The sequence below is a fragment of the Cynoglossus semilaevis genome, chromosome Z, assembly GCF_000523025.1.
Source record: "Cynoglossus semilaevis isolate Cse_v1.0 chromosome Z, Cse_v1.0, whole genome shotgun sequence".
Classification (NCBI taxonomy): Eukaryota; Metazoa; Chordata; class Actinopteri; order Pleuronectiformes; family Cynoglossidae; genus Cynoglossus; species Cynoglossus semilaevis.
Genome location: NC_024328.1, coordinates 3,344,013 through 3,368,983, shown reverse-complemented (window position 1 = coordinate 3,368,983; position 24,971 = coordinate 3,344,013). Strand labels below are relative to the sequence as shown.

At 38.5% G+C, this 24,971-nt stretch overlaps 1 protein-coding gene across 2 annotated transcripts; it reads left to right on the top strand.

The window, feature by feature from the left end:
* The first annotated feature begins 3,626 nt into the window (after positions 1–3,626).
* LOC103397504 (transmembrane protein 161B) lies at positions 3,627–17,575 on the top strand. Of its 2 annotated transcripts, XM_008335777.2 has the most exons (12): positions 3,627–3,885; positions 7,506–7,609; positions 10,365–10,445; positions 11,656–11,753; positions 11,863–12,019; positions 13,281–13,432; positions 13,541–13,601; positions 13,706–13,846; positions 14,510–14,623; positions 15,849–16,023; positions 16,674–16,770; positions 16,878–17,575. In XM_008335777.2, the coding sequence occupies exons 1-12, from the start codon at positions 3,883–3,885 to the stop codon at positions 17,162–17,164; spliced, it is 1,470 nt and encodes a 489-aa protein (XP_008333999.1). In that variant the 5' UTR covers positions 3,627–3,882; the 3' UTR covers positions 17,165–17,575. The 2 variants fall into 2 exon arrangements, with proteins under 2 accessions (XP_008333999.1, XP_024909055.1); XM_025053287.1 differs by lacking the exon at positions 14,510–14,623.
* Positions 17,576–24,971: the final 7,396 nt, after the last annotated feature.

Genomic DNA, 24,971 nt, shown 5'->3' with positions numbered 1-24,971 from the left:
ATCACAAGTGAGGAAAGTGTGCTGAGAAGATGGAAGGAATACTTTGAGGAGTTGTTAAATGAGGAAAATGAAAGGGAAAGTAGAAACGAGGAACCAGAGACTAGTAGGAAGGAGGTAGATCAGGTAAGAAAAAGAAAGAAAGAAAAAACCCTGAAGAGGATGAAGAGTGGAAAGTCAGTTGGTCCCGATGACCAAGTTGAAGTATGGAAGTGTTCAGGAGAAGTGGCGGTAGATTTCCTGACTGGGTTGTTTAACAGAATTTTAGAGACTGACAAGATGCCTGATAAGTGGAGGAAAAGTGTTGTGGTGCCAATTTATAAGAAGGGTGATGCACAGAGTTGTAACAACTACAGAGGGATAAAGTTGATGAGCCATACGATGAATGTTGATGGAGAAGTACAGGGAAGGTCAGAAGGAGCTGCATTGTGTATTTGTAGATCTAGAAAAGGCATATGACAAAGTGCCAAGGGAGGAATTGTGGTTTTGTATGAGGAAGTCAGGAGTGGCAGAGAAGTATGTTAGGACATGTATGAGAATAGTACAACAGTAGTGAGGTGTGCTGTTGGGAGGACAGAAGACTTCAAGGTGGAGGTGGGACTACATCAAGGATCGGCCCTGAGCCCCTTCTTGTTTGCTTTGGTGATGGACAGATTGACAGATGAGGTCAGACAGGAGTCCCCATGGACTATGATGTTTGCAGATGACATTGTGATCTGTAGTGAGAGTAGGCAGCAGCTAGAAGAGAACCTAGAGAGGTGGAGGTTTGCACTAGAAAGAAGAGGAATGAAGGTCAGTCGCAGCAAGACAGAGTACATGTGTGTAAACGAAAGGCAGAACAGTGAAATAGTGAGGCTACAAGGAGCAGAGGTGGTGAAGGTGCAGGAGTTTATGTACTTAGGGTCAACTGTTCAGAACAGAGGAGACTGTGGAAGAGAGGTGAAGAATAGAGTACAGGCAGGATGGAACAGCTGGAGAAAAGTGTCAGGAGTGATCTGTGACAGAAGAGTGTCAGCTAAGGTGAAGGGAAAGGTTTACAGGACGGTGGTGAGACCAGCCATGATGTATGGTTTAGAGACAGTAGCAATAGGCAGAAGACAGGAGGCGGAGCTGGAGGTGGCAGAGTTAAAGATACTAAGATTATCTTTAGGAGTGACAAGAATGGACAGGATCAGGAATAAGGTCATTAGAGGGACACAGACAGGAAGGTTTGGAGAAAAAACTAGAGAAGCCAGATTGACATGGTTTGGACATGTGTGGAGGAGGGACAGTGGATACATTGGTAGAATGTTAGAGATGGAGCTACCAGGTAGGAGAAAAAGTCCAAAGAGGACATATATGGATGCAGTGAGGGAGGACATGCAGATAGCTGGAGTCAGAGTAGAAGATACAGAGAACAGGGAGAGATGGAAATCAATGATTCGCTGTGGCAACCCCTGAAAAAGGGAGAAAGCCGAAAGAAAAAGAAGAAAGATAATCATGCAATATTTTAAAATAATAGGTCACAGGGACCACTGGTATAGACGTAACTACTCCATCACAGACTAATACATGTTTCTGCAATTGATTATTATGTATTCAAGCTACAAGTATTGTATGATGTTCATTGCTGTGTAATAAAAAAAATGTTTAATTTCATATGTTAAGAAACCTTAACCTACAGTATTTTATAGGTTAAGCGGGCCACATTTGGCCCCAGGGCCTTGAGTTTGACACTTATGCTCTAGACTAAGAAAGACCACTCACTCTGAAGTGGTTTTTCACAACCAAAGAACCAAGAATAGACGTTTTAAACCTGCTCAATGATTAATATATAAACTTTAACTTAACTTTTTAACCCTTAAAGGCAGAACAATATCACTTGTTTTTATAATAAATAGAAATTGCAATGGCTATATCTTTAAAAAGTCAGTATCAGAAGAGTGAGTACAACTGAGTAGTTGTAAAGTTGTAATAGTTGAATAGTGAATCATGAATAGTTGAAGAGTTGAACCATTATATCATTTGAGGGACATACATTAATTCTAATAAATATTTACTAAGAGTTCAGCAATGAGTTGGTTTGAAAAGAGATAGAAATAGAACAATCAAAGAATGGAGAAAACAAATGACAAAAATAAAAATGCATCAAAATGTACTTTGACGGACATAGTTTAATGTCTTAACTTTAATTAACTATTAAATTGAAACTCACTTTAATCGTCACACACCACCCTAATTTGAAAGCATTCAAAGAAAAATAAATAAATGAATAAAGGGATAATTAATAACACTGAGGAAAACTATTATTCCTAAAATTACTGTTGGTAGATTGTTGATTGGTCTTTTCCAATTTATTCTAGTTTTCCAAATCCTGCTTATTTTAAAAAAAGCAGGGGAGATAAATTATTGAAGACAGGAGGTACTTTTTTCTTCTTTTTTCTTCATCTGTTTGTAAAGTACACTCCACATTGAGCAACAATTGCTCAAAATTTAAACAAAAAACAAAACAAAACAAAACACAAAAGCAGAAACTCATACATTACTTTTTTTTAAAATACATCTAAATAGATGACTGGTGAACAATAAATCTACACATGTGGTAACTCATGTATATCCACAATAGTGTAACATTAATCTGTGGATCTTAGGAAATATAAGAGCAATGTGAAAACTTGCCACAGCCTTTACATACATACACTATGTATACCACAAAAAACATGATTATTTAAATAGTATTGTAAATGCAGTGTATGAAGTTTATAAATACTTCAGTAATACAAGTGTTTTATAAAGTTAAAGAACAAAGTTGTTTAAAATTTTTCTGGCAAAAATACACCAGGCAAAATTCCTTAATGCAACATTTCAACATTTCTTGCTCTAACCAAAAAAAATACACTCTACCTTAAGAGTATCACTATGCTGTTTTGCTGTTAGCAAACAAGCTGATAATTTAGTGCGATAAAAAAGTGCATTAGTTCCTTACTTCGTACTTTATACTTATAATACTGAGTGATCAGTCATTTTTAACCTTCCGGCCCAACTTTGGTTTTTTGCATGGAGCCTCGTTCTTGAACCACAGTTTTCAGAACCCCGAATTAATGTCTTTAAACGGCATACACATTGGCCTGTTACGTTTCAACTGTCTCTCCTTAATAGTAGAATATATAGAATAATAGAAATACTATAATACAACATCACTTCAATCAATGCTAAGATACCGCCTGTATGAGCGGTATTAGTGGTTAATAGAACACCCACAAGAACAATTATATCTTCAAATCCGATACACCCATGCCTGCACTTAACCTTAAAGCAATTTTAAAGCAGTCTTTTCTCTGATTTTACATAGTTGTTACAATGTGACTGTTAATGTAGGTATAAAGTGCTCTGGTCTGCTTTACATTGTAATGTCACTGCTTTCTTCCGCCTGTAATGGTCCTCGTGATTTTTTTTTACCGCCGTCCTTTGTAATCCTAAGAAAAAATAATAGAGCTTTGTCATCAAAAATCAAACTTTCGGGGAAAATATGATTATTATACGTTTATGTTAACTTAAAAGTGATTTATATATATATAATTAATTGGCCATCGTTGACAAGAATAAAATATGTATGTTGCATTTGATTATTTGTGCTCAGGCATGTTTTAGGGCACCTTCTCATTCTGAGATATACTGTGACCTCTATTACTGTTGAAAATAGCGGAGGCAGAGTCCATTGATTTTATTTTTTCCTTATTAGACGATGTAACCAGTCTATGTCAAGGCGCAATGGTAATTTAAAGAGAATAACCCGTTCGTTTTGTGTACAGTCAAAACAAAACGTGCTTATGTGCTCCTCGCCGCTTCATTTGCGATTCGGGGTGTTCTGTGCTGTTGGGGTAGAATCTGTTTCACTGCATCAACATGGTGAGTACGACAGGGAGCGCCAGAATGTGATCTCTTATCTGTTTTTCGTTTAGGCAAAAATATAATAAAGGGCGTATAATGTGCGCTTATACTTAGACGTCCCTGGTCTTTTGGTTTGTTTTAACATTGTTAAATTAATAAAATAACCTTTGCTTAGCATGCTAGCCAGAGCTAGCAACCGGCTAGTATGAGTGGCTAACGTTAGCTTTCAATTGATTTAAATGTTTGGACATAAAAACCATGTTAATGTAACGTAACATTTGCTAGGTATGTTGACAGGATTGAATATTTTGTACATCAGATCGACGGCAGTCAGACACAATAGGTTGACTTCCATGTTATTTAAGTTTAGCATGTTACTCTCAATACCTGGCATCAAGACACCTTGGGGAAAGACAGGCATACACCTGACATGCGTAGTTTGACCTCGGGATGCCCTCAAAGAAATGGCTTTTATAGTGGTTTACCAACGTGGTTGTTTAATTTTTAATTTTTAATATCTTGTTATTGCACTCCTGAAATCAAGTACACGATGTAACTGGTTGATATCAATTGCAATTTAGGTTTTTTTTTTTTACTTTCAAAGTCAAAACTAGAATATATATATATACATATATATATACACACACACACACACACACACACACACATATATACATATATGGGATCCAACAATATACAGTTCAGTATATTTTTGTACTGAACTGTTCGATACAGTGTCTCGGTACACACTATAATTCTATTATAATATGCAATATTATATTTATTTTATCAACTACTAGCTATGCACTGCTGAACATTCTGCTACAAGGGGTAACTAGCTTGTTGCAATATGGCTAATGCCTTAAAATAGGGATGAAATTCATTGCGATGTGACACACTACAATTCAGTAATGTTCAACATCGATAATTTTTCTTAATACTGCAATGACAAGAACAGCATCACAGCGCACAGCAGGAAAATGAAAATCACACACGCTACCTAGAAAGATTCTTTAAGATGTCCTGGCAGCCCAGACACTTTAAGGAGTCTTCTAGGTCTTAAAAAATCTTTAAGCAATGGGTTTTGTTTATTTAGTGTGCTATTTCTTTTTAATATATACTCTGCTACTAAGAATGCACCACAGAAAACGGGTGATTTATCAGATGCAATGAGATTGATTACAAGGTATTCTGTTTTTGTTTTATATGGATATAACTTCTAAGTATGCACTCCAGAAAATGAGGAATAGCACCAGATACATCTAATTTAAATTAAAAACCTTACTTTTGAGTTGAAACAAATGTTAGTAATTTCAATAAACTTGGTTAAAAAAGGCATGGAATCATATAATATTAAAGACCTACACGTCTGTACCCGAGAAGAGTAACAGACTTAATGATTGCAGTAATTACACAAAATAATACTCCAAATGATATAATTAAATACTCATGGACTGGTAAGGCTGTCTGTGGCTTCAGAGGTAGTCTCAGGGTAAAATTGTTAGATAGTAAAGCCTTATTGATATTGTGGAAACTGCTGCTGCTCCCTTTCACAACCCCCTTCTGCTTTCATTTGGTAGTAAGCTGTAGGGTTTAAAGTGGAAGGGGCAAGATAAGAGTGTCCATGCTGGCTCAATTTCTCCCAGGCCTGAGATCCTTGCAGCTCCTCCACAGAGGATTGGTAGCATCAACCAAACCTAGGCTGGGAGATTCTGACCCATATAACATGACCATTATTGACAGAAGAATATTTTGGGTCAGATAGGATCTGTTTGGTCATGTGATTTTTTTTTTACCACACATTGGGTGAGAGTAGACACAGCCATGACTAATCCTTTATGTGGGACTGGTGCACAAGGCTGAAATCATCACTCTATTGTGTCTGTATAGTTTTCTAAAGTATTTTGTTATCACTGCCAGTAATTTAAAGACATACATGCATGATAATAGGGTAGTAGTAGGGTATTTATTTTAATTGTAAGAATTATTATTATAAAGTTGCCACAGCCCCTTTAGTTCTCTTTAGAAGTGTCATCCTGTGTTTGTTGTGAAAACATTACAGTGAGGTTTGTTCATCACATCACATCACCATTACTTTTGTGTTTTAAGCTCTTCAAAGTTATCAGTATAAATGAGCTACACATTTTAGGGTCTGTCAGATAAAGCGTGAGGTGCTGGAGACACACCAGACCAACTTTAGAATCCAAACATATAAGGTCAATGACTGCTGAAAAAATAATTTAGGTTTATGTTGGTTTTGTGATTGTTCATTGAAGCTATCCCAAATGAGTATTGTAGACAAGGGTCAGATAGCTGTGTTTTGCCCCATAGTTGTTGTGTAAACAATGTGTAGATAGGAGGATGGCTACGTCATTATGTCTGCACTTCAAGATGACAGATGGCATTTACTAGCTCATACCTTGAAGGTAAACTCTGGTTTAAACAGTTGTTGGCAAAACAATAAAGCATTATCAGCTAATTGCTGCAGTTAGCTCAAGTGTGTCCAGACACAGATATCAATTAATTTACTAAACGCCAAAGAGGGAGACCTGCTTAACTTCTCCTGCAGTGAATTGATAAAAGTGCAGCATGAAAGTAATGATGGCCTCATAAGCCCCACTGAATATTGATCTGAAATGTGCCAGGCTGAAAATGAGCCCCTGGTGTTACTGGTGAAGAAGTGCTCAGCTTAATTCTTCTGTCACTGGGCATGTAGTGAAGCTTACAGTTTCCATGCTAGGTACATCTAATTTACGTTGTATAGCCACAACAATTGTAATAAAAAATATTACTTATGTTCAGTGAATGCTCAATAATTGAATACCTTACAGCTAATAGTAATGGCTGGTATGTTGTGTTAAACATACAGCAAAACTTCTTCTTTTCCTTCTGGCTTATCCCTTTTTTTCAGGGGTTGCCACAGTGAATCATTGTTTTCCATCTCTCCCTGTTCTCTGTATCTTCTACTCTGACTCCAACTATCCGTATGTCCTCCCTCATTGCATCCATAAATCTCCTCTTTGTCTCCTACCTGGTAGCTCCATCTCTAAAATTCTTCTACCAATGTATCCACTGTCCCTCCTCTGCACATGTCCAAACCATCTCAATCTGGCTTCTCTAGCTTTTTCTCCAAACCTTTCCGTCTGCGTTGTCCCTCTAATGACCTTATTCCTGATCCTGTCCATCCTTGTCACTCCTTCATTCCTTGTATGTCTAGTACATGTGAAGAAATTAACAATAAAGCTGACTTTGGCTTTGGCAAGATAAAACATTTGTGTTCAATACAGCAATACTGTTGTTTCTCTGACATACATTGTTGTAAATTATGTGATACAACATCCCCTGTCACTGGTCTATTTAATAGAAAAATACATTTACACATGCTCATGCTATAATACGTGATCTATTAACAGATGTTGCATTTATGTGTTTATTGCATTTATGATGAGTTGCCAAATTTCACACTTGAAGAACTTGAAAAACTTCTAAAAATGTATTCCAGTGTACCTTTTCTATTGCACACTGTGTCAAACCCAAATATTTGTGACCGCTTTATGTATTGTATGATAGATGGTTACGTCTATCATACAATTTACCATTTAAGTCAATTTAAAAACCCTCTATGTTTTTGTCCACAGGGTGTGATCGGTGTACAGCTGGTGGTTACCATGGTGATGGCCAGTGTCATTCAAAAAATAATACCTCATTATTCCTTCGCACGATGGCTTCTCTGCAGTGGCAGGTAATGTGGCGGTCTGCAGTAGACAGTGCCATAGTTTTGGCAATCTTGACACAATACAGCTGACCAACTAGAAAGTGTATTCCCAAGCAAGTGCAAAAACAATGTGGATCATAGTGTTTTCCTGGATGCCTGGTGGTTAGCAAAAGTTTGAATACAAGTAGAAAAACATCATCTTAAATCCATCTACTAAGACTTAAACATTTTATTTAAATATTGAAGAGACTTAAAATGCCTGTACATATGAATAAAGCACAAGCTCCATTTTCTCTAAGTAGTTACTTTTTAGGACACATTTAATAAATCATTAATTTCCTTTTTTGTTAATGCAGCTTGTCATAAACTTTTGCCACAAACAGGAAGCTTGAATTATCCCTCCAGATAATGTTAAATATATAAATATTAATTATATTTAGTTATTAATTTTCCATTATAAACTAAATTTACATGTGGAAACACAAGCTGTGTTGTGCAAGTGCTCCTTAAGATGAGAGTTATGGTCAAAGCAAGACATTTTGCCACACATACATACAGGGTAATACGTTAAAAAAACAAAACAATCATGTATAGTACGTACGGTTAGGAAATCTAAGATACCGGCATGTCATGCGTGACATATGTACTGTATATATGGTTAGCATTTAATTAATGTAGGGTACCTCAGTTAGACACAGGAGGGCACTGTTGTTGTTGTTGTTCTACTGTTGACAACAGTCTAGGGAGGTTCGTGAAGGGTAAATACGTATACAGTAAACCCTTGTTTTTCGCGGGGGTTACGTTCCAAAAAGAACCCGTGATAGGCAAAATCCGTGAAGTAGAAATCTTTATTTTTTTTACAATTAAATACTCAGAAAAAGAAGAGAAAGAACGAACAAACCATTTTACAGTCTCAACCATTTGTTTCACAAATAAAGTAAAATAAAAGTACTTTAGAATGTAATCATTAAAAGTACCTCAACTTGACAGGATTTAGAAGTACAGTAAACCCTTGTTTTTCGCGGGGGTTACGTTCCAAAAAGAACCCGTGATAGGCAAAATCCGTGAAGTAGAAATCTTTATTTTTTTTACAATTAAATACTCAGAAAAAGAAGAGAAAGAACGAACAAACTGACACATAGGGACTCAGCCGCATAGCTTTTACCTTCATTTAGCATGTCCAATAGTTTTACTTTATCACCGATAGACAGCATCTTCCGCTGCCTTTTGGTCCCTACCGCAGGTACTTTTGCCGGTCCAGAGCGTTTTGTCGACATTATGGGGTTTGATAAACTCGAAATTGCAAGAGAATTTTCACGTACGTAATGTCAATTTGGCAAGCTGTTTTACGTACGTGTACATATTAAACCGCAACGTTATTGGCGCACAGGTAGAGAAGAAGCGGAGTGACTTTTTAGCCAATCAGAATGCAGAACACAATGCACGATGCAAATCCGTGAAGTAGCGAAACCGTGAAAAGTAAACCGCGTTATAGCAAGGGATCACTGTATACGTAAATCATCCTCATGCTTCATCCGCCTCATCCTTCTGAGTACGCATACTAATAACAATCGCATCCACTGAGCGAATAATTGTAAAATCTCACCATGACTCAAGCCAAGCATAAAGTACAATTCATCTGAATCGTGTAAACGAGCCGTATTCTTGGCTCGCAGGTGGACTTTAATTAATTTCAATTTTAATTTATAGAGCGCATTTCATGCACAAAGCAAACAGTGTGCTTTACAGACCACGTTATTTCGTGAAAGTTGTCATGAAATACACTGGTCCCTCTCCTATCCCAGTTGTTTTTTTTCAAGACCCAAGAAATGGGAAAATTTGCGAAGTAGAGCCTAGATAGTTATTAATGATTTACGTATATACGTTATTACCCGTCACGAACCTCCCTACATTGTTATCAACAGTAGAACAACAACAACAGCGCCCTCCTGTGTATAACTGAGGTACCCTACATTAATTAAATGCACACCATATATATAGTACATATGTCACGCATGACATGCCAGTATCTTAGATTTCCCAATCGTACGTACTGTACATGTTTTTTTTTAAATGTAATATCCTGTATGTATGTGTGGCAAAATGTCTTATCGTTTATTTAAATACAGTTTTTCCCTTTTAGGCTAGAATATTATTATCTTAAAAATACTTAACAAAAACCATGAAAATATTGGAAATTAAAACATTTTTAATGTTGGGAGATTAGATTAAAAAAAATCTGCGATGTACTGAGAAAGCGAAAGTAGAACCGCGATAAAGAGAGGGACCACTGTAACGTGAAAGTTAACACGTAATTACGTGAAACTTATTACGAAATAACGTGAAACTTGTCACTAAATATATAAAAATAATAATGGATTATATGTCATGAAGGTTTCTCGTGAGCACGACATACGTTGCTTTTCTTTTTTCTTTCCCATGTCCCTTTAGGGGCTCCATAGGGTTCTTCTAAACATAATTAAAAAATATATATATTTATTTTTTACAAAACATGGATAATCTGATTCCTGTCATTAAGAAGCAAAAGATAAAACCACAAAACTACTCAAGTTGATTGGCAGAATATCTGCAAATGTAGTCATAAAAAAAAAACATAACTCTGGTGGTCAACCACAACAACTCAATCAATTTAGGGTCCGTTTCCTGATCCATGAACCTATATATATGTAAATGTATTGCCTTAAACCTGCTGTTTTACCCCCTCTGTCAGAGTCATAGTCTGGTTCATAGTCCAGATCTTTTTCATGTTCTTTGTTCCCAGTCTGTGGTGGTACCAGCACCCCACGGAAGATGAGTTGAGGAGCTTAGCCGGGAAACAAAAAGGCCAGAAGAGGAAAGACAGGTATGTTGAGAGAGGAGAGAGAGAGTGAATGAGATGAAGGGGTATTGTTTGAGATGTGGGGGGGGGGGGATGTGGTTGCACAAAGAAGCCCCCCTTTATTAGAGAGGAAAGCAGAGATGAGACGCAGACGTTTGACAGAGGATGGAGACTACAGGCGTGCCAGCAAAGAGATGGCACCCGGTGTTGGTGTGGCTCATTTACAGCATGTTTGAAGTCAGGAGATGGGAGTGTAGTTTTTGTTGTTTTGCTGCTCTTCAGCTCTTCATCTAGGCTCAGGGATACTTGGCTCAGAAGTGGCCCTGTCGAGTGGATGTGAGGAAAGATGGGCCATAACTTTGAGGCGTTTTAAGCAGCTGCAGTTTAGAAGAATTGTGTTCCCCACAAAATCTCTAATCAAGTTTCCATTCTTAAAAAATCTCTTGCTAGAAGATCTCTTTGCAGTCAGAAGTTGAAGCATATGTCAAATATGTGAATTAAACCCAGTTTCCTTTGTGCTTAACTGAAGACTAATCCTTACAGTTCTGCATGGTGTCCAGCTCCTACATTAAAGCTGTTTCTTGTAGCCTTTTCTCTGTCCCCGTATGAGCCGGGTCAGTGCTCTCTGGCACCACATGTTCAGTAATCCCTGGAAGAAAAGGATGGGCCACTGTCCTTTTTTGCCAGCTCGTGCCATGCCGCTCCATTCTTATTGTTAACCATCTGACTCCCTCAGCGAGTGGTGCCTGGGCTGCTGAACTCCTTTTTCTGCCTGTCAGGTGCTTCAGACATGAAATCTGTCCAGGACATGTTTGGTCCAAATAGTCTTTGGGGGCTATTGTCCACTGAGTCCCGCACACACACACAAGACTGAACAAACAAAGCCCAGAGCAGAAAAGGTCCACCTTACATTTCTTCAGACCTGGAGGGGTGGGGGGGTACAGCGCTCTGTTCGCCTGCTGTTAGCGATTTAACTCTGCCTATGAGCTCAGTCATGGAAGTCCACAAGTATTAGTAGCAACAATGATAAAAAGAGCAATGCCTGTAACTGAATGTAAAACATGGAGAGTCACAATTTCAACTTTTCTACTTTATTTAAAAAAAAATACTTTTAGGCACATATGTGTATTTGTTTTATTGCTAAATCTAAGAATGTTTCATTATTTAAGATCTTACACAATGGTCTCTAGTGAAATCTAAAATGGTGTTTTTGTTTCTTGTCCCCTTAATATAGGAAGCACAATGGTCACATTGAAAATAAGCCTCTCACTGTTCCCAAGGACATAGACCTGCAGCTGGAGATGAAATGTATCACAGAAGTCGACACATTAGGTAGAACTCTAACAGAGCTCATGATGTGAAAAATGTCCCATCCCCCTAAATTTTTACCCACTGTTATCTATATATTTTATCAATTTCATTTTTCCCATGTGCCTCGCAGCATTGCACTACTTCCCAGAGTTCCAGTGGCTGGTAGATTTCACAGTGGCAGCAACAGTGGTGTATCTGATAACAGAACTCTACTACAGTGTGGCTCAGCCCTCGGGAGAGATGAACATCAGTGTGGTCTGGTGCCTTCTTGTACTCGCCTTTGTCATGTATCCTTACATCAGTTCCTTTTTACATCTTGGTTATTTTTTTTTTCTTCGTCAGAATGTCAGATCCACCAAGCAGCCATGTGTTTAAAAAAAGGTATATACGGAACATTTGTTGTACACGAATGAGCTGGTGACAAACCAGCTTTTATGGAATCTTTGAAATTGAAATTATTTTCACTCTACCTTCTTCACACACTTTATGTATACATCTTCAGCTCTTAGTATATAGGAGAAACCACATCATTGCAGCTTGATTGTATTGCTGCTGCAGTTAGAGGCAAGAGGCAATAGAATGACAGCTAAAGCTCCAACTAGCATGATGCCACTGCCTCTGTGCTCCACAGCAACATGCTATTTTGCTCCACTGAATGACTGTTAAAAAATATGCATTATCCTTGGCACCAATTGCAGGGATCAATCTTTCCAGTCCTCTTGCTCGGGCCCAGCTCACTGTGGTCAGATGATGTGTCATTTCCTGCCTACGTTATAGATTGGGGCTCCAATTTTCATAGCCCAACATACTGATATGCTTGAGGGCGGAAAAAGACAGACTTAGGAACAGATGATATGGAACCATAAAAATGAGGGAATACAGTATATTGGCTCAATATATGTGTTAATGGGCCACTAGATTTCAGTTTTCCCCATTTCTGCTCTGATAACATGTTTAAGACTCTTGCCCTGGAGATCAGCCCTGCTGTTCACATAAAACCAGCATGCGATGCTCAAACATTTGCATCAAATGATACCTCACGTTTTCACAGTTTTAGGTTTGGCCTGTGTTTACAGGCTAGGTCGGCAGATGGTGTTAATACAGCCATCCTCACTGCACTGAATAAGGGTTTGAGAAGATCAGAGGGATAAAGTGCGATCCTAAAAATTAACTTAAAGGTTGTAGAAAAAAAAATTGGCAGGCTGGCTCCTGAAATATACTGCAGGAACTGCGATTTTCCTCCTCTGTGGTGAGGAGAGCTCTCTTAAGAAAAATGTTCTGCTCCGAGCTTTCGGATCACTGACAACAAGGGCAGAGTAAAGCACAGCCCTGGATGACATGCACACAGTGATGCTAAAGCCCTGGATTATGAGAAAATTAAAAACCAAAGCAAGGTTTGAATGTTCAGTATTTTTTTGTCCAGGTTGTTCACATGCATGCATTTCATTTTTTCCTTGAATCTGTAAAAGCCAACCAGCCTTTTTGTTTCCTTTGCTTAAAATGCCATTGTACTTGTAGAGATGTTTTCCCTTGACTCCGTCCTCACAGCAAGACGCTTTTCTCTTTAACGGCCCACTACTTTAAGCTGGAGGAAGGAGGCGAGCGCTCGCTCTGCATTACATTTGCTTTTTTCTTTTTCGTGAAAGCCATGGCCATCCTCATCATCACTGAGAACTACCTTGAGTTTGGTCTGGAGACTGGTGAGTGCTCCTCTGTACTCATCTTACAAATCATCATGTTGGGTAACATTTTTTATTGTTTTTAGCCTCCACTGAGTGAATCACTGTTCAACGTTTCATCATTACTAGGTTTTGCAAACTTCTCAGACAGCGCTCTGCAGTTTCTGGAGACACAGGGTTTGGAGTCCCAGTGAGTAGATTATCAGTATTCTTACAGTTTATTTTTTTGTATTCTCTGGCTTCATGAATACTTCATGAAACTACAGTAGTATAACTCTGTTTTCTCCTTTGCAGGGGACCAATCTCTAAACTCACATTCAAGCTGATTCTAGCATTGCTCTGTTCTCTAATGGGAGCCTTTCTAACCTTCCCTGGTCTAAGATTGGCCCAGATGCACCTGGATGCACTTAATCTGACCACAGACAAATTTACTCAGTGAGTCCACGAGAGTCATTAGTACATTTTTTTATTTTTTTTTTGCTTTTCTAAAACTTGGTTTTTTGCTAATAAATATAAAATGTTGAAACATTCCATGGTAAAACAGTGAATGAAAATGTTTTCCATGGCAGTCTTTCTGGTCCTGGCTTATTTGATATGATGTATTCAAGTTCTCTTCAAAACCTAAATACCAGCCTGTTCTATTTTTGTACCCTGAATCCAAATACGGTTCCACATCGTACTTATCTCCTACTGAGACAGCTTTAGATGCAAGAGAGCACCCTGGGAGTCAGATGAAGACTTCATCTTTCGGGACAGATTTCTGTTTTTCAGAACTCTCTGGGTGGCAAGTCTTCAACCCTAATAGGGGGAGTAGAGCAGGGAGCACATCACATCCTGATAATCCATTTTGACATAGGCAGAGTCTCTCTCCTCTTCTCTTCTGGCCTTCTCTTTTTCCCTTCACTCCTGATCAGAGTTGTCAGGATTGTCACTTGCAGGAATTTTTACTCAGTCATATGAAATTTGTGCTGCTGTGGAACTAAAATTAACCAGTTTGCAATGCTATATTTGTTCATCAATAATTGCTTTAAGAAAATTGTGTTCATTTTTTTTTCCTAATCACCTGTAGGTTTTCCCTCAATCCCTTCTTTTTTGCAGAACTCTGCTTCATATCAACTTCCTCTCCCCTCTAATTATGGTCCTGCTGTGGGTCAAGCCCATTACCAAGGACTATATAATGAACCCCACTCTGGGAAAGGAGAGTGTACCTTTGTGAGTATAAAATTGTACAGTAATAATAATTCCTGTTTGATCTAGATGTTTGTATAACACAAACAGAACAATGTGTTATGTCTAAATTGGTTCAAATTACAGGAGAAAATAAAATGCTCATGGTATTATTTAATTTCTGTGTTGACATGAACACGCATTCAGGACATTTTCCAACATTTGGGAACCTTGTGCGATCTCTTCCTATCAAACTTAACATTTCACATTATTCTATATCTAAAGAGGGGATTTACACAATTCCCTGTGCTATTTGTGTTCATCTGCAGCTCCTTACTTAACTCCTTCACTTTTGTTGATCAACTCTTTCACCAACACACATTCTCAACTTTTGCTACCAACCTTCACCAAACACTTATAACACTTATACACTAAGTCCTACAAAACACCCATTCTTTAAAAGGAGAAACAATTAAAAATCATTACATAAGTACATTTTCCACACTGTCGAATGAATAAATAAATAATATATTAAGTGTAATTAATTGCTCTTGCTTCCCCAACTTTGCCCCGCTGCTTGGAAACTGCTGTGCTGCCCCAACAGGGGCGTGCCACCCCCACCTTGGGAACCATGGCATTAATCCAGGACAAAATTTTGTATCTGTAGATTGTGAAAAACAATCTTCATACTCTAATCTTCATGTCTCTGCTTGTCATAATAAAAGAAATTGCTGCATCAGCCCAGAGCCCTGAGCCCACGTGCAGCCCTCCAAGCTTTTCACATGTCATTGTCAGTCACATCTGGTTGACTGTGGCTCAGTAGGTACAGTAATGCAGTTGTCCTACAAGTGGTGGCTTATGGGCTCCAGACTTGATAATTTATGTTTTTCCCCTGGCAGTGCAGCTGTCTGTAGGCAGATTGCAAAACATGTATAGTAAATTACAACCCTAAGTTTGTAAACTAAGATGTGATGTTCCTGTTAAAAAATAACATGAATAATATGAAAAGATTTGTTTTATTTTTACATACATTTTAAATATTTGATACAATGTGCACTTATGTTGCTAAGGCTGCATATCCATCCATGTCAAACCAAGTCTTATGTCACATCTCACATATATAATTCTTTTCATCCTTTACTCTTATTTCTCCACCCACCATCCAAGTGATAGAGCACAGATGTGATGTGACGAGTTAGTGATCCAGTACACCCCTCACCCTTTATCTTTCTCTTTTTTGTTGTTGTTCTTGTTGTGTTATTAACACCAGGATGAGTGAGCAGACATATGACACGCTGCGTTTATGGGCCATCATTCTCATGTGTGTTCTGCGGCTCGCTATGATGAGACATCATTTGCAAGCCTACCTCAGCTTGGCCCAGAAGGGCATAGACCAGATGAAGAAGGAGGCAGGACGGATAAGTACTGTCGACCTGCAGAAGATGGTAAGGAAAATCATTTAAAGGCTCTTAGTCTGGACACTGAATATGCTTAATATATACACAATTATTATTGTATTAAAAGTAGATGGGGTAGACCATCTACAATGAAGGACAGTGAAAGAAAGTGTGCAGGCAGGTGATGGAGACAAGTGTCAGACAGATGAATAGCAGCAGGATTAAAAGGTCAGGTTTGCAAGACAGAAGTGAGACCAGCTATGATGTATGGTTCGGAGAATGTGGCTCTGATTGACAAAAAAAGGCTGCGCTGGAAGTGGTTGATGTGGAAGTCGAGATGAAGATGCTGAGATCTTCACTATCAGTGACCAGGATAGACAGGATTACAAATGAGCAGGTCAGAGGAACAATTAAGGTGGAGCAGGAGGAGTAGTGTTGGACCAGGGATGTTGGAGATTGAGCTTCCAGGCAAGATAGGAATAGGAAGGCTCCAGATAATACTTGTGAATATTGTAAGACAAAGTACATGAAGATGGCCAGAGTAAAAGTAGAGGATGCAGGAGATGGTATCTGCTGTGGCGACCCCTGAAGGGAACAGATGAAAAAACAAGAAGTAGAAGAAGAATGTAACCACAGTAAAAGGAAAAAAAGTTACTTTTTTTTTCTCCATTTTCATTTCCCCTTATCCTTTCATTTAGGTTGCACGTGTTTTTTACTACTTGTGTGTAATCGCACTACAGTATGTGGCGCCCCTGGTGATGCTGCTGCATACAACATTGCTGCTAAAAACATTAGGTAAGTCCAGCACAGCAAAGGGATTTTTTTTTTGTTGTCTTTGTTTCCTTTGGCCCAAAAACAAAGAAAAAGAAAAAAAAATCCTTTCTTTTCTTGCTTTCATGCAGGAGGGCACTCATGGTGGGTCTACCCTGAAGAAGATCTGCCCTGCACCCACAATATGAACTCTGACTTTATAGTGCAAGCAGCATCTCCGGCAGCAGCGTCAGCTGTAGAAACAGGGGCTGGAGCGTCAGTAGCACAGCTCTCTGTGGCCCTTGGGGGCCTGCGGACCGTTTTTAGCCCTTTACTTTTCAGGGGTCTGTTCTCCTTTTTTACTTGGTGGGTTGCCGCCTGCCTCTTCTCCACCTCCCTCTTCGGTCTCTTCTACCAACAGTATCTCATGGCAGCATAGCATCCGCACACCAGCAGCGACAGACTGAACCCCACAGAGTCACTGTACGTCCAGCCTGGTCAGAAAAGACTGATTACTGATGGATGTACTCCATCAGCTCCATAGCGCCTCCTTCCTCCTCCCTCTCTTTGACCACCTCTCACTGACCGACCATATTATGTGAGCTCGTGGTTCAACCTCCAGTGCTTCCGTCAGCGATGACTCAACTTCTTTTAATTTGAGAGCAAGATTTTTACATTTTAATAACAGACTAACGAACAAATCAGTCATCTGAAACTCTGTGTCAGTGGTCTAGTACCTGGTGTTGTAAAAAGACGTTGATCCATTTTGCTGTATCAAATATGACTGAATGCCAGTTATGATTGCATCTGTGTTCCTTTCAGTTTTTTGGCCTTTTTAAAATAACTTTGTGCAGAGACATACTGATCACAAACAGTGTTTTCTTTTTTTAATACATAGATTTTTTTTTATTCTAGAAAACTGTCATTACAATCTCCTACAGACTGTTCATCTACACTGCCCCTGTGGCGATGGCAAAAACACAACACCACTGACATATCTGGTAAAAGGTTAGTTACTAAGCATGACTCGTTACATTTGCACGGTTTAGGTTTCATCTGTTGATATTTGTCGTACTCGCAGCATGTTGACATTTAAAGTCTTTGTACACCACACACGTATCCTCTCCCCTTGTCATCTATTTGTAATTTTGCTGAGTTGTTTAGATATCAGGATTTTTTTTTTCAGTGTCTGGAAAAAGTGCAGCATCTAGAAACTTGATTGCCCCCCCCCCAACTCCCATCGAATTACACAACATACAGCCAGTTCTTTACATACCTTATTTTGCTATAAGTCATTGTAAAAACGGTTTAAACATTTTTTTTTTTCTGTGATGAGGTTTTTTTTCTGTACTTTACATTTCCCACTGCACCAGGAGAAGTTAATATAAGCAGAAGTAGGAGTAGTCTACTGATGGAATCTCACAAGCGTTCAGCCTTGTTATGTAACTTATTATTACCAGCATTTTCCAATTAATCGTTAGGGTGATTAGTTCAAAACGACACTGTGCCGTTTCCTTATGTGCCTGTTGTCGTGCAAAGGCCTTTAAAAGTTATGGAGTCGTCACAAGTCCAGTCTGTATCACAATTCAAACAAAAGTGCTCATTTCAGTCTATTGCATCTGTCAACGTTTGCGTGTGTTTGAGTATTATTTTATATTAATAAAATTTAAAGAGTTTCTATTTACTGCCAATCTATGACCCCTAACTTAAACCCACCGACCACAGACTTTTGAAGGAGTCAACACGTTGCATTTGTAAGCAGAGGAAGGATGGAAGCCTATCGATAATACTGCAGCAGAGTTTTGTTTTTTAATATGTTTTACAAAAGGTGTTCTTAAATGTTAGGGTCAATTCTGACTTTACCACTCATCTGGTTTTAACTGAGCCATTTTAGAGACTTTAAGAATTGAGTTTGTGTTTTGTTTTTGAAAGGAGGAAATAATCCAAATAGTAGACAGTACTTATGGTACAGTGAGTCTTAAATGGTCTGTGTCCGTACGATCTCGGCTGTTGGTCAGGTGTGGAGTCCCATGGCATTGTGATGGAGAAGTGATGTCAGCTGCTGTTGATAAGCTACTGTCTTTATCATTTGGGTCTTGGTTTTTCTCCATTCTAATTTTATTAATGAATAAAAATGGTTCTGATTTATTTTCTGTCTTGTTGAACAAAATATTTTTATTGTGCCAAGTAAGTTGTTCCCCTATTTCACAAAGAATCTGTTGCTGAAAATGTATTGTTTTTACCAAGAGCTTTTAATAATGGGAATTCTTCATTTTGGTTTTAGATTTTTTTCATATATATTATATATATATATATATATATATATATATATATATATATGTGTGTGTGTGTGTATATATATATATATATGTATATACATAAAACATAAAAAGTTGTGAAACAGAAGAGACAGTGAACACTGTCTTCCATTGGAGGCACAAGCAATTTCCATGCTGCAAAGCTCGGGCTAATGTGACTGTCAAGGAATGTAGATTTAATTCCATTGTCATGTTCATCAAAAATCCAGAATTGTTTCATATTGTATGTGCGTTTTGTACAGGAAACATTTTGCAAATTCACATCATACCATATCACAGTTCTACACAGTAATACTGACGGTCGTGGCACCTGTTTGTTTCAAACAGCAGGGAATGAGCACATAATGAATGTATAGATATTTGTTTTATTTCTAGATTGTTTTAAAAGGATCTAATCTGTTAGTTGGGTTGATTTTTTTTTAACTTTGATTTGATAATTCTGTCACACCCAGACATATTTGTCCTAATGACTTTCTTATTGTTGATTTGTTTGTTTTTTTATGTATTGTGGCCTGTAAACATTTCTTATTTTCAACCACTTCCTTTACAACTGTTATCACGTTATCTGCGCATATTGGTTAAATCGGGTTTGACAAATCAACAACCGTTATTTTAAACGTTAACAATGAGATCCGTGAGCTGGGAACTTTCCAGAATTCAGATCAAGCTTCTCTCGTTTGTTACCACTGAAAGTGTTCTATCATTTGTTATTGGCTTCACGAGGGTATCACACGTTGTTCTTTCATGTATTTATTTCTGCTCTAGTCTTAAATAAATTATGTTCCTTAATAATGTCCTTTTTATATTGTCCTACGGTCTGTTTGTGTGTTTTAATGTAGCCTTGCTTTTGAAGATCTGAGTTTCTTCTCATTTTGTTCTTCTTCATTCCTTCCACTCAGAAGATTCCTGGGTCCTTGTCATTTTCTTCTCAAGACCATGGACTATTTTTACCCACCAGTAAGAGTTCCTCACACTTAATAGACCATGGCAGAATAACTCGGGGATAAGACCTCTGCTGATGGTGTAGGAAACCAGGGTTTAAGGACTTGGAGTTGTTTCACCAACGAGTACAAGTTCCTCACAACTTCTTCTCCATGGCAAGTAAGCTCAGGTGCAAAACCTCTGATAATGGAGCAAGAGACCTAGGTCCACCACTGAGGAATCAAATCCTGGTCAAGGCAAATGTCACTCATTTGCAAAAGTGCAATAAAACCACAGGGATTTATCACCAAAAAGGTGTGTTTGTTTGTCAAAGAGCTTTGTGGAGATTTTTTTTCTTTCTTCCTCTGTTTTGTTTCTCATCTATCTCTAACATCCCGGAAACATCACTCCAGTTCTTTACCCCTGAAACTGTATTGGCTTCACATTTGATGACTTCAGCAATTTTTTTATGTAGTAAAAAATACTTTTTAAGTCATGACAAATGTCTTAAATAAGGTCACCGGTGAATGGTGAAACCATCCTTATCTTGAGATTAGGATTTTTTTAAATACCTAGAGTTACATTTACTGAGCTATTAATCAGCAGTACTTCCCCCTATGTACTTGTTCAAGCGTGGCCGCGCACACATTCATGACATCTGTAGTACTGTTCATATAACAGGCGCTGAGTCCACACAGAAGTGTCTTAGTGAGCAGCTATATTCTGTTATGTCTAACAGTTTGTCTGCATGGGGCTCAACCTAAAAGGGCACTGGGGCTCCTTTTAGCTCCTCAAGGTCCCAGATGATATTGTGTTGATTCTGCTCCATGGATTGGTCTTTGTAAGATGTGTGTCCCTAATACTGTAATTGTGTTAAAGCATCAAGCACCATGTCCTCCTGCAAACCTGCATTGATTCAGGCAATCAATGGCCATCGATTTGCTTTTCCTACTTTGGTACTTCTGTTCTCGTGGGAACGGTTAGTTAGGAATAGATTGGGGGGATGAAATTACATATGGTCCCTGGGTCCTTCTTAATGCCCGTGGTTCTCACCGGGGCCAGTTAATGGAGGCTGTGAGTGACATTGTCCTCATGAGCTGGAAAACTGGGCCAATGCATTCATTGGTAGGTAGACAGATCAATAAGACAGCCTCCAAAACAAACCACTGAAGAGTTCCCTTTATTCCCCTCGAGTGCTCCATTCACCCAGGTCCCTTCTCCATAGAACGACGTGGAGTGGAGACCCCCACCTCACACCCCACACTCACCCACTACTCCCCCTAGGGCGCACTACACACACTCACTCACACACACACTCACACAGACATGGTTATCAGCAGAAGAAGTGAGGATCTTGCAGGATAATGGTCAGCGTTCTCTCTGACAGAACAGCGATGCAGGAGTGACAACCACAACCACACACCGACAAGACCGTTTTGTGAATGACCTGGAAGAGAAAAGAGAACACTTTATTCTGCTTGAAGACCTCTGACCTGTTTTTAAACTTTCTATGCAATCACATCTCCAAGTATGACAAAGAGAGAGAGAGAGAGAGAGAGAAACAGAAACAGAAGAGACTCCCTGTTGAATAAAGTGTCCATTATGCACTGGTTGACTGACATCAGCGCGCAGCAATAAGCTTCAGTGTAACACATGCAATTATTTGCTTTTCATTACCATGACAACAACATTTTCAGAAGCTGCTGTGAGTGAAATGTAAATTAAACAGAACTACTAAAATAGGGGCAGAATAAAAACTGGGAACACAGTCACAGAGTGTTCAGAGTTGCTATAATCAGAGGTGGGTAGTAATGAATAACACTTACTCCGTTACATTTACTTGAGTAGGTTTTTCAAAATAAAATACTTCTAGGAGTAGTTTTAAATCACTATACTTTTTACTTTTACTGGTTTTTTTCTTTCCTTTTGCTGTGAATAGGCGAATGTTTGTCCTGTTAGGTAACATGAGTACTCCGTGCTGAGCTCGATCTGCTTGTAGCCTCAAAGATGTGTTTTTATCCACAGAGGGTCCAGAGGTTTGGAAGTTTTTGTTACTTGTGCTGTCATTAATTAAGTTATTTCGTCAATATATACAGTGGGTACAGAAAGTATTCAGACCCCTTTAAATTTGTCACTCTTTGTTTCATTGCAGCCATTTGCTAAAATCAAAAAAGTTCAATTCATTTCTCATTAATGTACACTCAGCACCCCATCTTGACAGAAAAAACAGAAATGTAGAAATCTTAGCAAATTTATTAAAAAGGAAAACTGAAATATCACATGGTTATAAGTATTCAGACCCTTTGCTGTGACTCTCATATTTAACTCACATGCTGTCCATTTCTTCTGATCCTCCTTGAGATGGTTCTACACCTTCATTGGAGTCCAGCTGTGTTTCATTATACTGACTGGACTTCATTAAGAAAGCCAGATATCTATATCTATATGTCTATATAAGACCTTACAGCTCACTGTGCATGTCAGAGCAAATGAGGTCAGTGGAACTTCCTGAAGAGCTGAGAGACAGAATTGTGGCAAGACACAGATCTGGCCAAGGTTACAAAAAAATATCTGCTGCACTTAAGGTTCCTAAGAGCACAGTGGCCTCCATAATCCTTAAATGGAAGATGTTTGGGAGGACCAGTACCCTTCCTAGAGCTGGCCGTCCAGCCAAACTGAGCAATTGGTGAAGAGCCTTGGTGAGAGAGGTAAAGAAGAACCCAAAGATCACTGTGGCTGAGCTCCAGAGATGCAGTGGGGAGATGGGAGAAAGTTGTAGAAAGTCAACCATCACTGCAGCTTTATTACAGAGTGGCGTGACGGAAGTCTCTCCTCAGTGCAAGACACATGAAAGCCCGCATGGAGATTACTAAAACAACACCTGAAAGACTCCAAGATGGGGACATAAAATTCTCTGGTCTGATGAGCCCAAATTAGAACTTTTTGGCATTAATTCTAAGCGATATGTGAGGAGAAAACCAGGCACTGCTCATCGCTCATCACCTGTCCAATACAATCCCAAAAGTGAAGCAGAGTGAGGGGAGGAGGGGCACCATGCTGTGGGGGTGTTTTTCAGCTGCAGGGACAGGACGACGGTTGCAATCGAAGGAAAGATGAATGTGGCCAAGTACAGAGATAACCTGGACCAAAACCTCTTCCAGAGTGCTCAGGACCTCAGACTGGGCCGAAGGTTCACCTTCCAACAAGACAATGACCCTAAGCACACAGCTAAAATAACCAAGGAGTGGCTTTGGAACAACTCTGTGACCATTCTTGACTGGCCCAGCCAGAGCCCTGACCTAAACACAATTGAGCATCTGTGGAGAGACCTGAAAATGGCTGTCCACCAACATTCACCATCCAACCTGATGGAACTGGAAAGGATCTGCAAGGAAGAATGGCAGAGGATCCCAAATCCAGGTGTGAAAAACTTGTTGCATCATTCCCAAGAAGACTCGTGGCTGTACTAACTCAAAAGGGTGCTTCTTCTAAATACTGAGCAAAGGGTCTGAATACTTATGACCATGTGATATTTCAGTTTTTCTTTTTCTTTTTTTAATACATCTGCAAACATTGTCAACAATTCTGTTTTTCTGTCAACATGGAGTTCCGTGTGTACATTAATGAGGAAAAAAATGAACTTTTTTTGATTTTAGCAAATGGCTGCAATGAAACAAAGAGTGACAAATTTAAAGGGGTCTGAATACTTTCCGTACCCACTGTAATTCTTTATGTACTTTTTTATTTCATTATTTCATTTTATTTTTTATTGAAGTACTTTAACTTACCTAAAGATTATTTTATTTTAAGGTTAGGTTAATTAATTTGTTTTGTTTTGTTGATTCACTAAACTCTCTGTAATTTTGCATCAGTACTTTTACTTAAGTACAATTTTTGGCTACTTTACCAACCTCTGGCTATAATGCAGTGGTTCTGGAATGATCAGGCCTTGAGACCCTCATTTTTCCTGATCATGCAACATTCTGATCCAATAAATGTTAAAAAGGAACACATTTATGCACCAAAAATACAAATTCAAAAAACCAAAAATGTTTTCAAAATATTTTAGGTAATGACCAATGAACCAAAGCTACAATTGTGCACTGATGCTGATACAGAGCTTTGAATATGGTTAAAAGTTTAGAATCTAATAGCATATTTGTTGACGACATTTGTTCTACCTGCAGACAGATCATATTAAATATTATTACTAAGGTGTTTTCAGATGTCATTTTATTACCCATGCATTTTTATTCATTTACATATTCATTTCTTCATTCATACAGTAATCTTTATAGTGTTGTTATAAGAGATTTCTTTTTAAGAGAGAGAGGGAAAAAAAGCTTAGGTCTGCTTTTACGTTAACATGCATGAAGACTGTCTATAATCTAATGCATAAACCACAAAGTATATTTTTAAAAGAAAAAATTTGACAATAAAAACTAAAAACAATTAGGCCAGAACACTGACAACCTGCTATTTCCCTTTGCTTTTGATGACAAACCACATGTACCTTCTTTACTCAAACTACAGCCATATGTTACCTGATCCTGTTGCTACAGTCTGAGTGTAATTGTCTTTCAACATCATCTACCACTGATATTAACACAGTTATCCTCTTTACAGACAGGATGCATGTAGACAATGAGGGAAATCAGCTGATATTTCACTTTTACTTCAGCACAGCACAGATTTACATTAATGAAGATGAAAAACACAGGATGTCAGACAAACATTTTGTTATTATAATAAACAAAGACTTGAGCTAAGTTTCATATGTAGCTTTATTGTCATTTATTTTCTTTGTCTTTAACATCTTTCTATATCCCTTCATATACAGGGAGTGCAGAATTATTAGGCAAATGAGTATTTTGACCACATCATCCTCTTTATGCACGTTGTCTTACTCCAAGCTACATAGGCTCAAAAGCCCACTACCAATGAAGCATATCAGGTGATGTGCATCTTTGTATAGGGTGTTGAAGTCTAATGACATCAACACCCTAT

Bases quoted from the DNA above. Each gene is read 5' to 3' on its own strand.
- LOC103397504 (XM_008335777.2), top strand. The intron at 11,754-11,862 runs GTAGAACTCTAA...TGTGCCTCGCAG, and splicing joins CACAGAAGTCGACACATTAG to CATTGCACTACTTCCCAGAG. The intron at 16,024-16,673 runs GTAAGGAAAATC...CCTTTCATTTAG, and splicing joins CTGTCGACCTGCAGAAGATG to GTTGCACGTGTTTTTTACTA.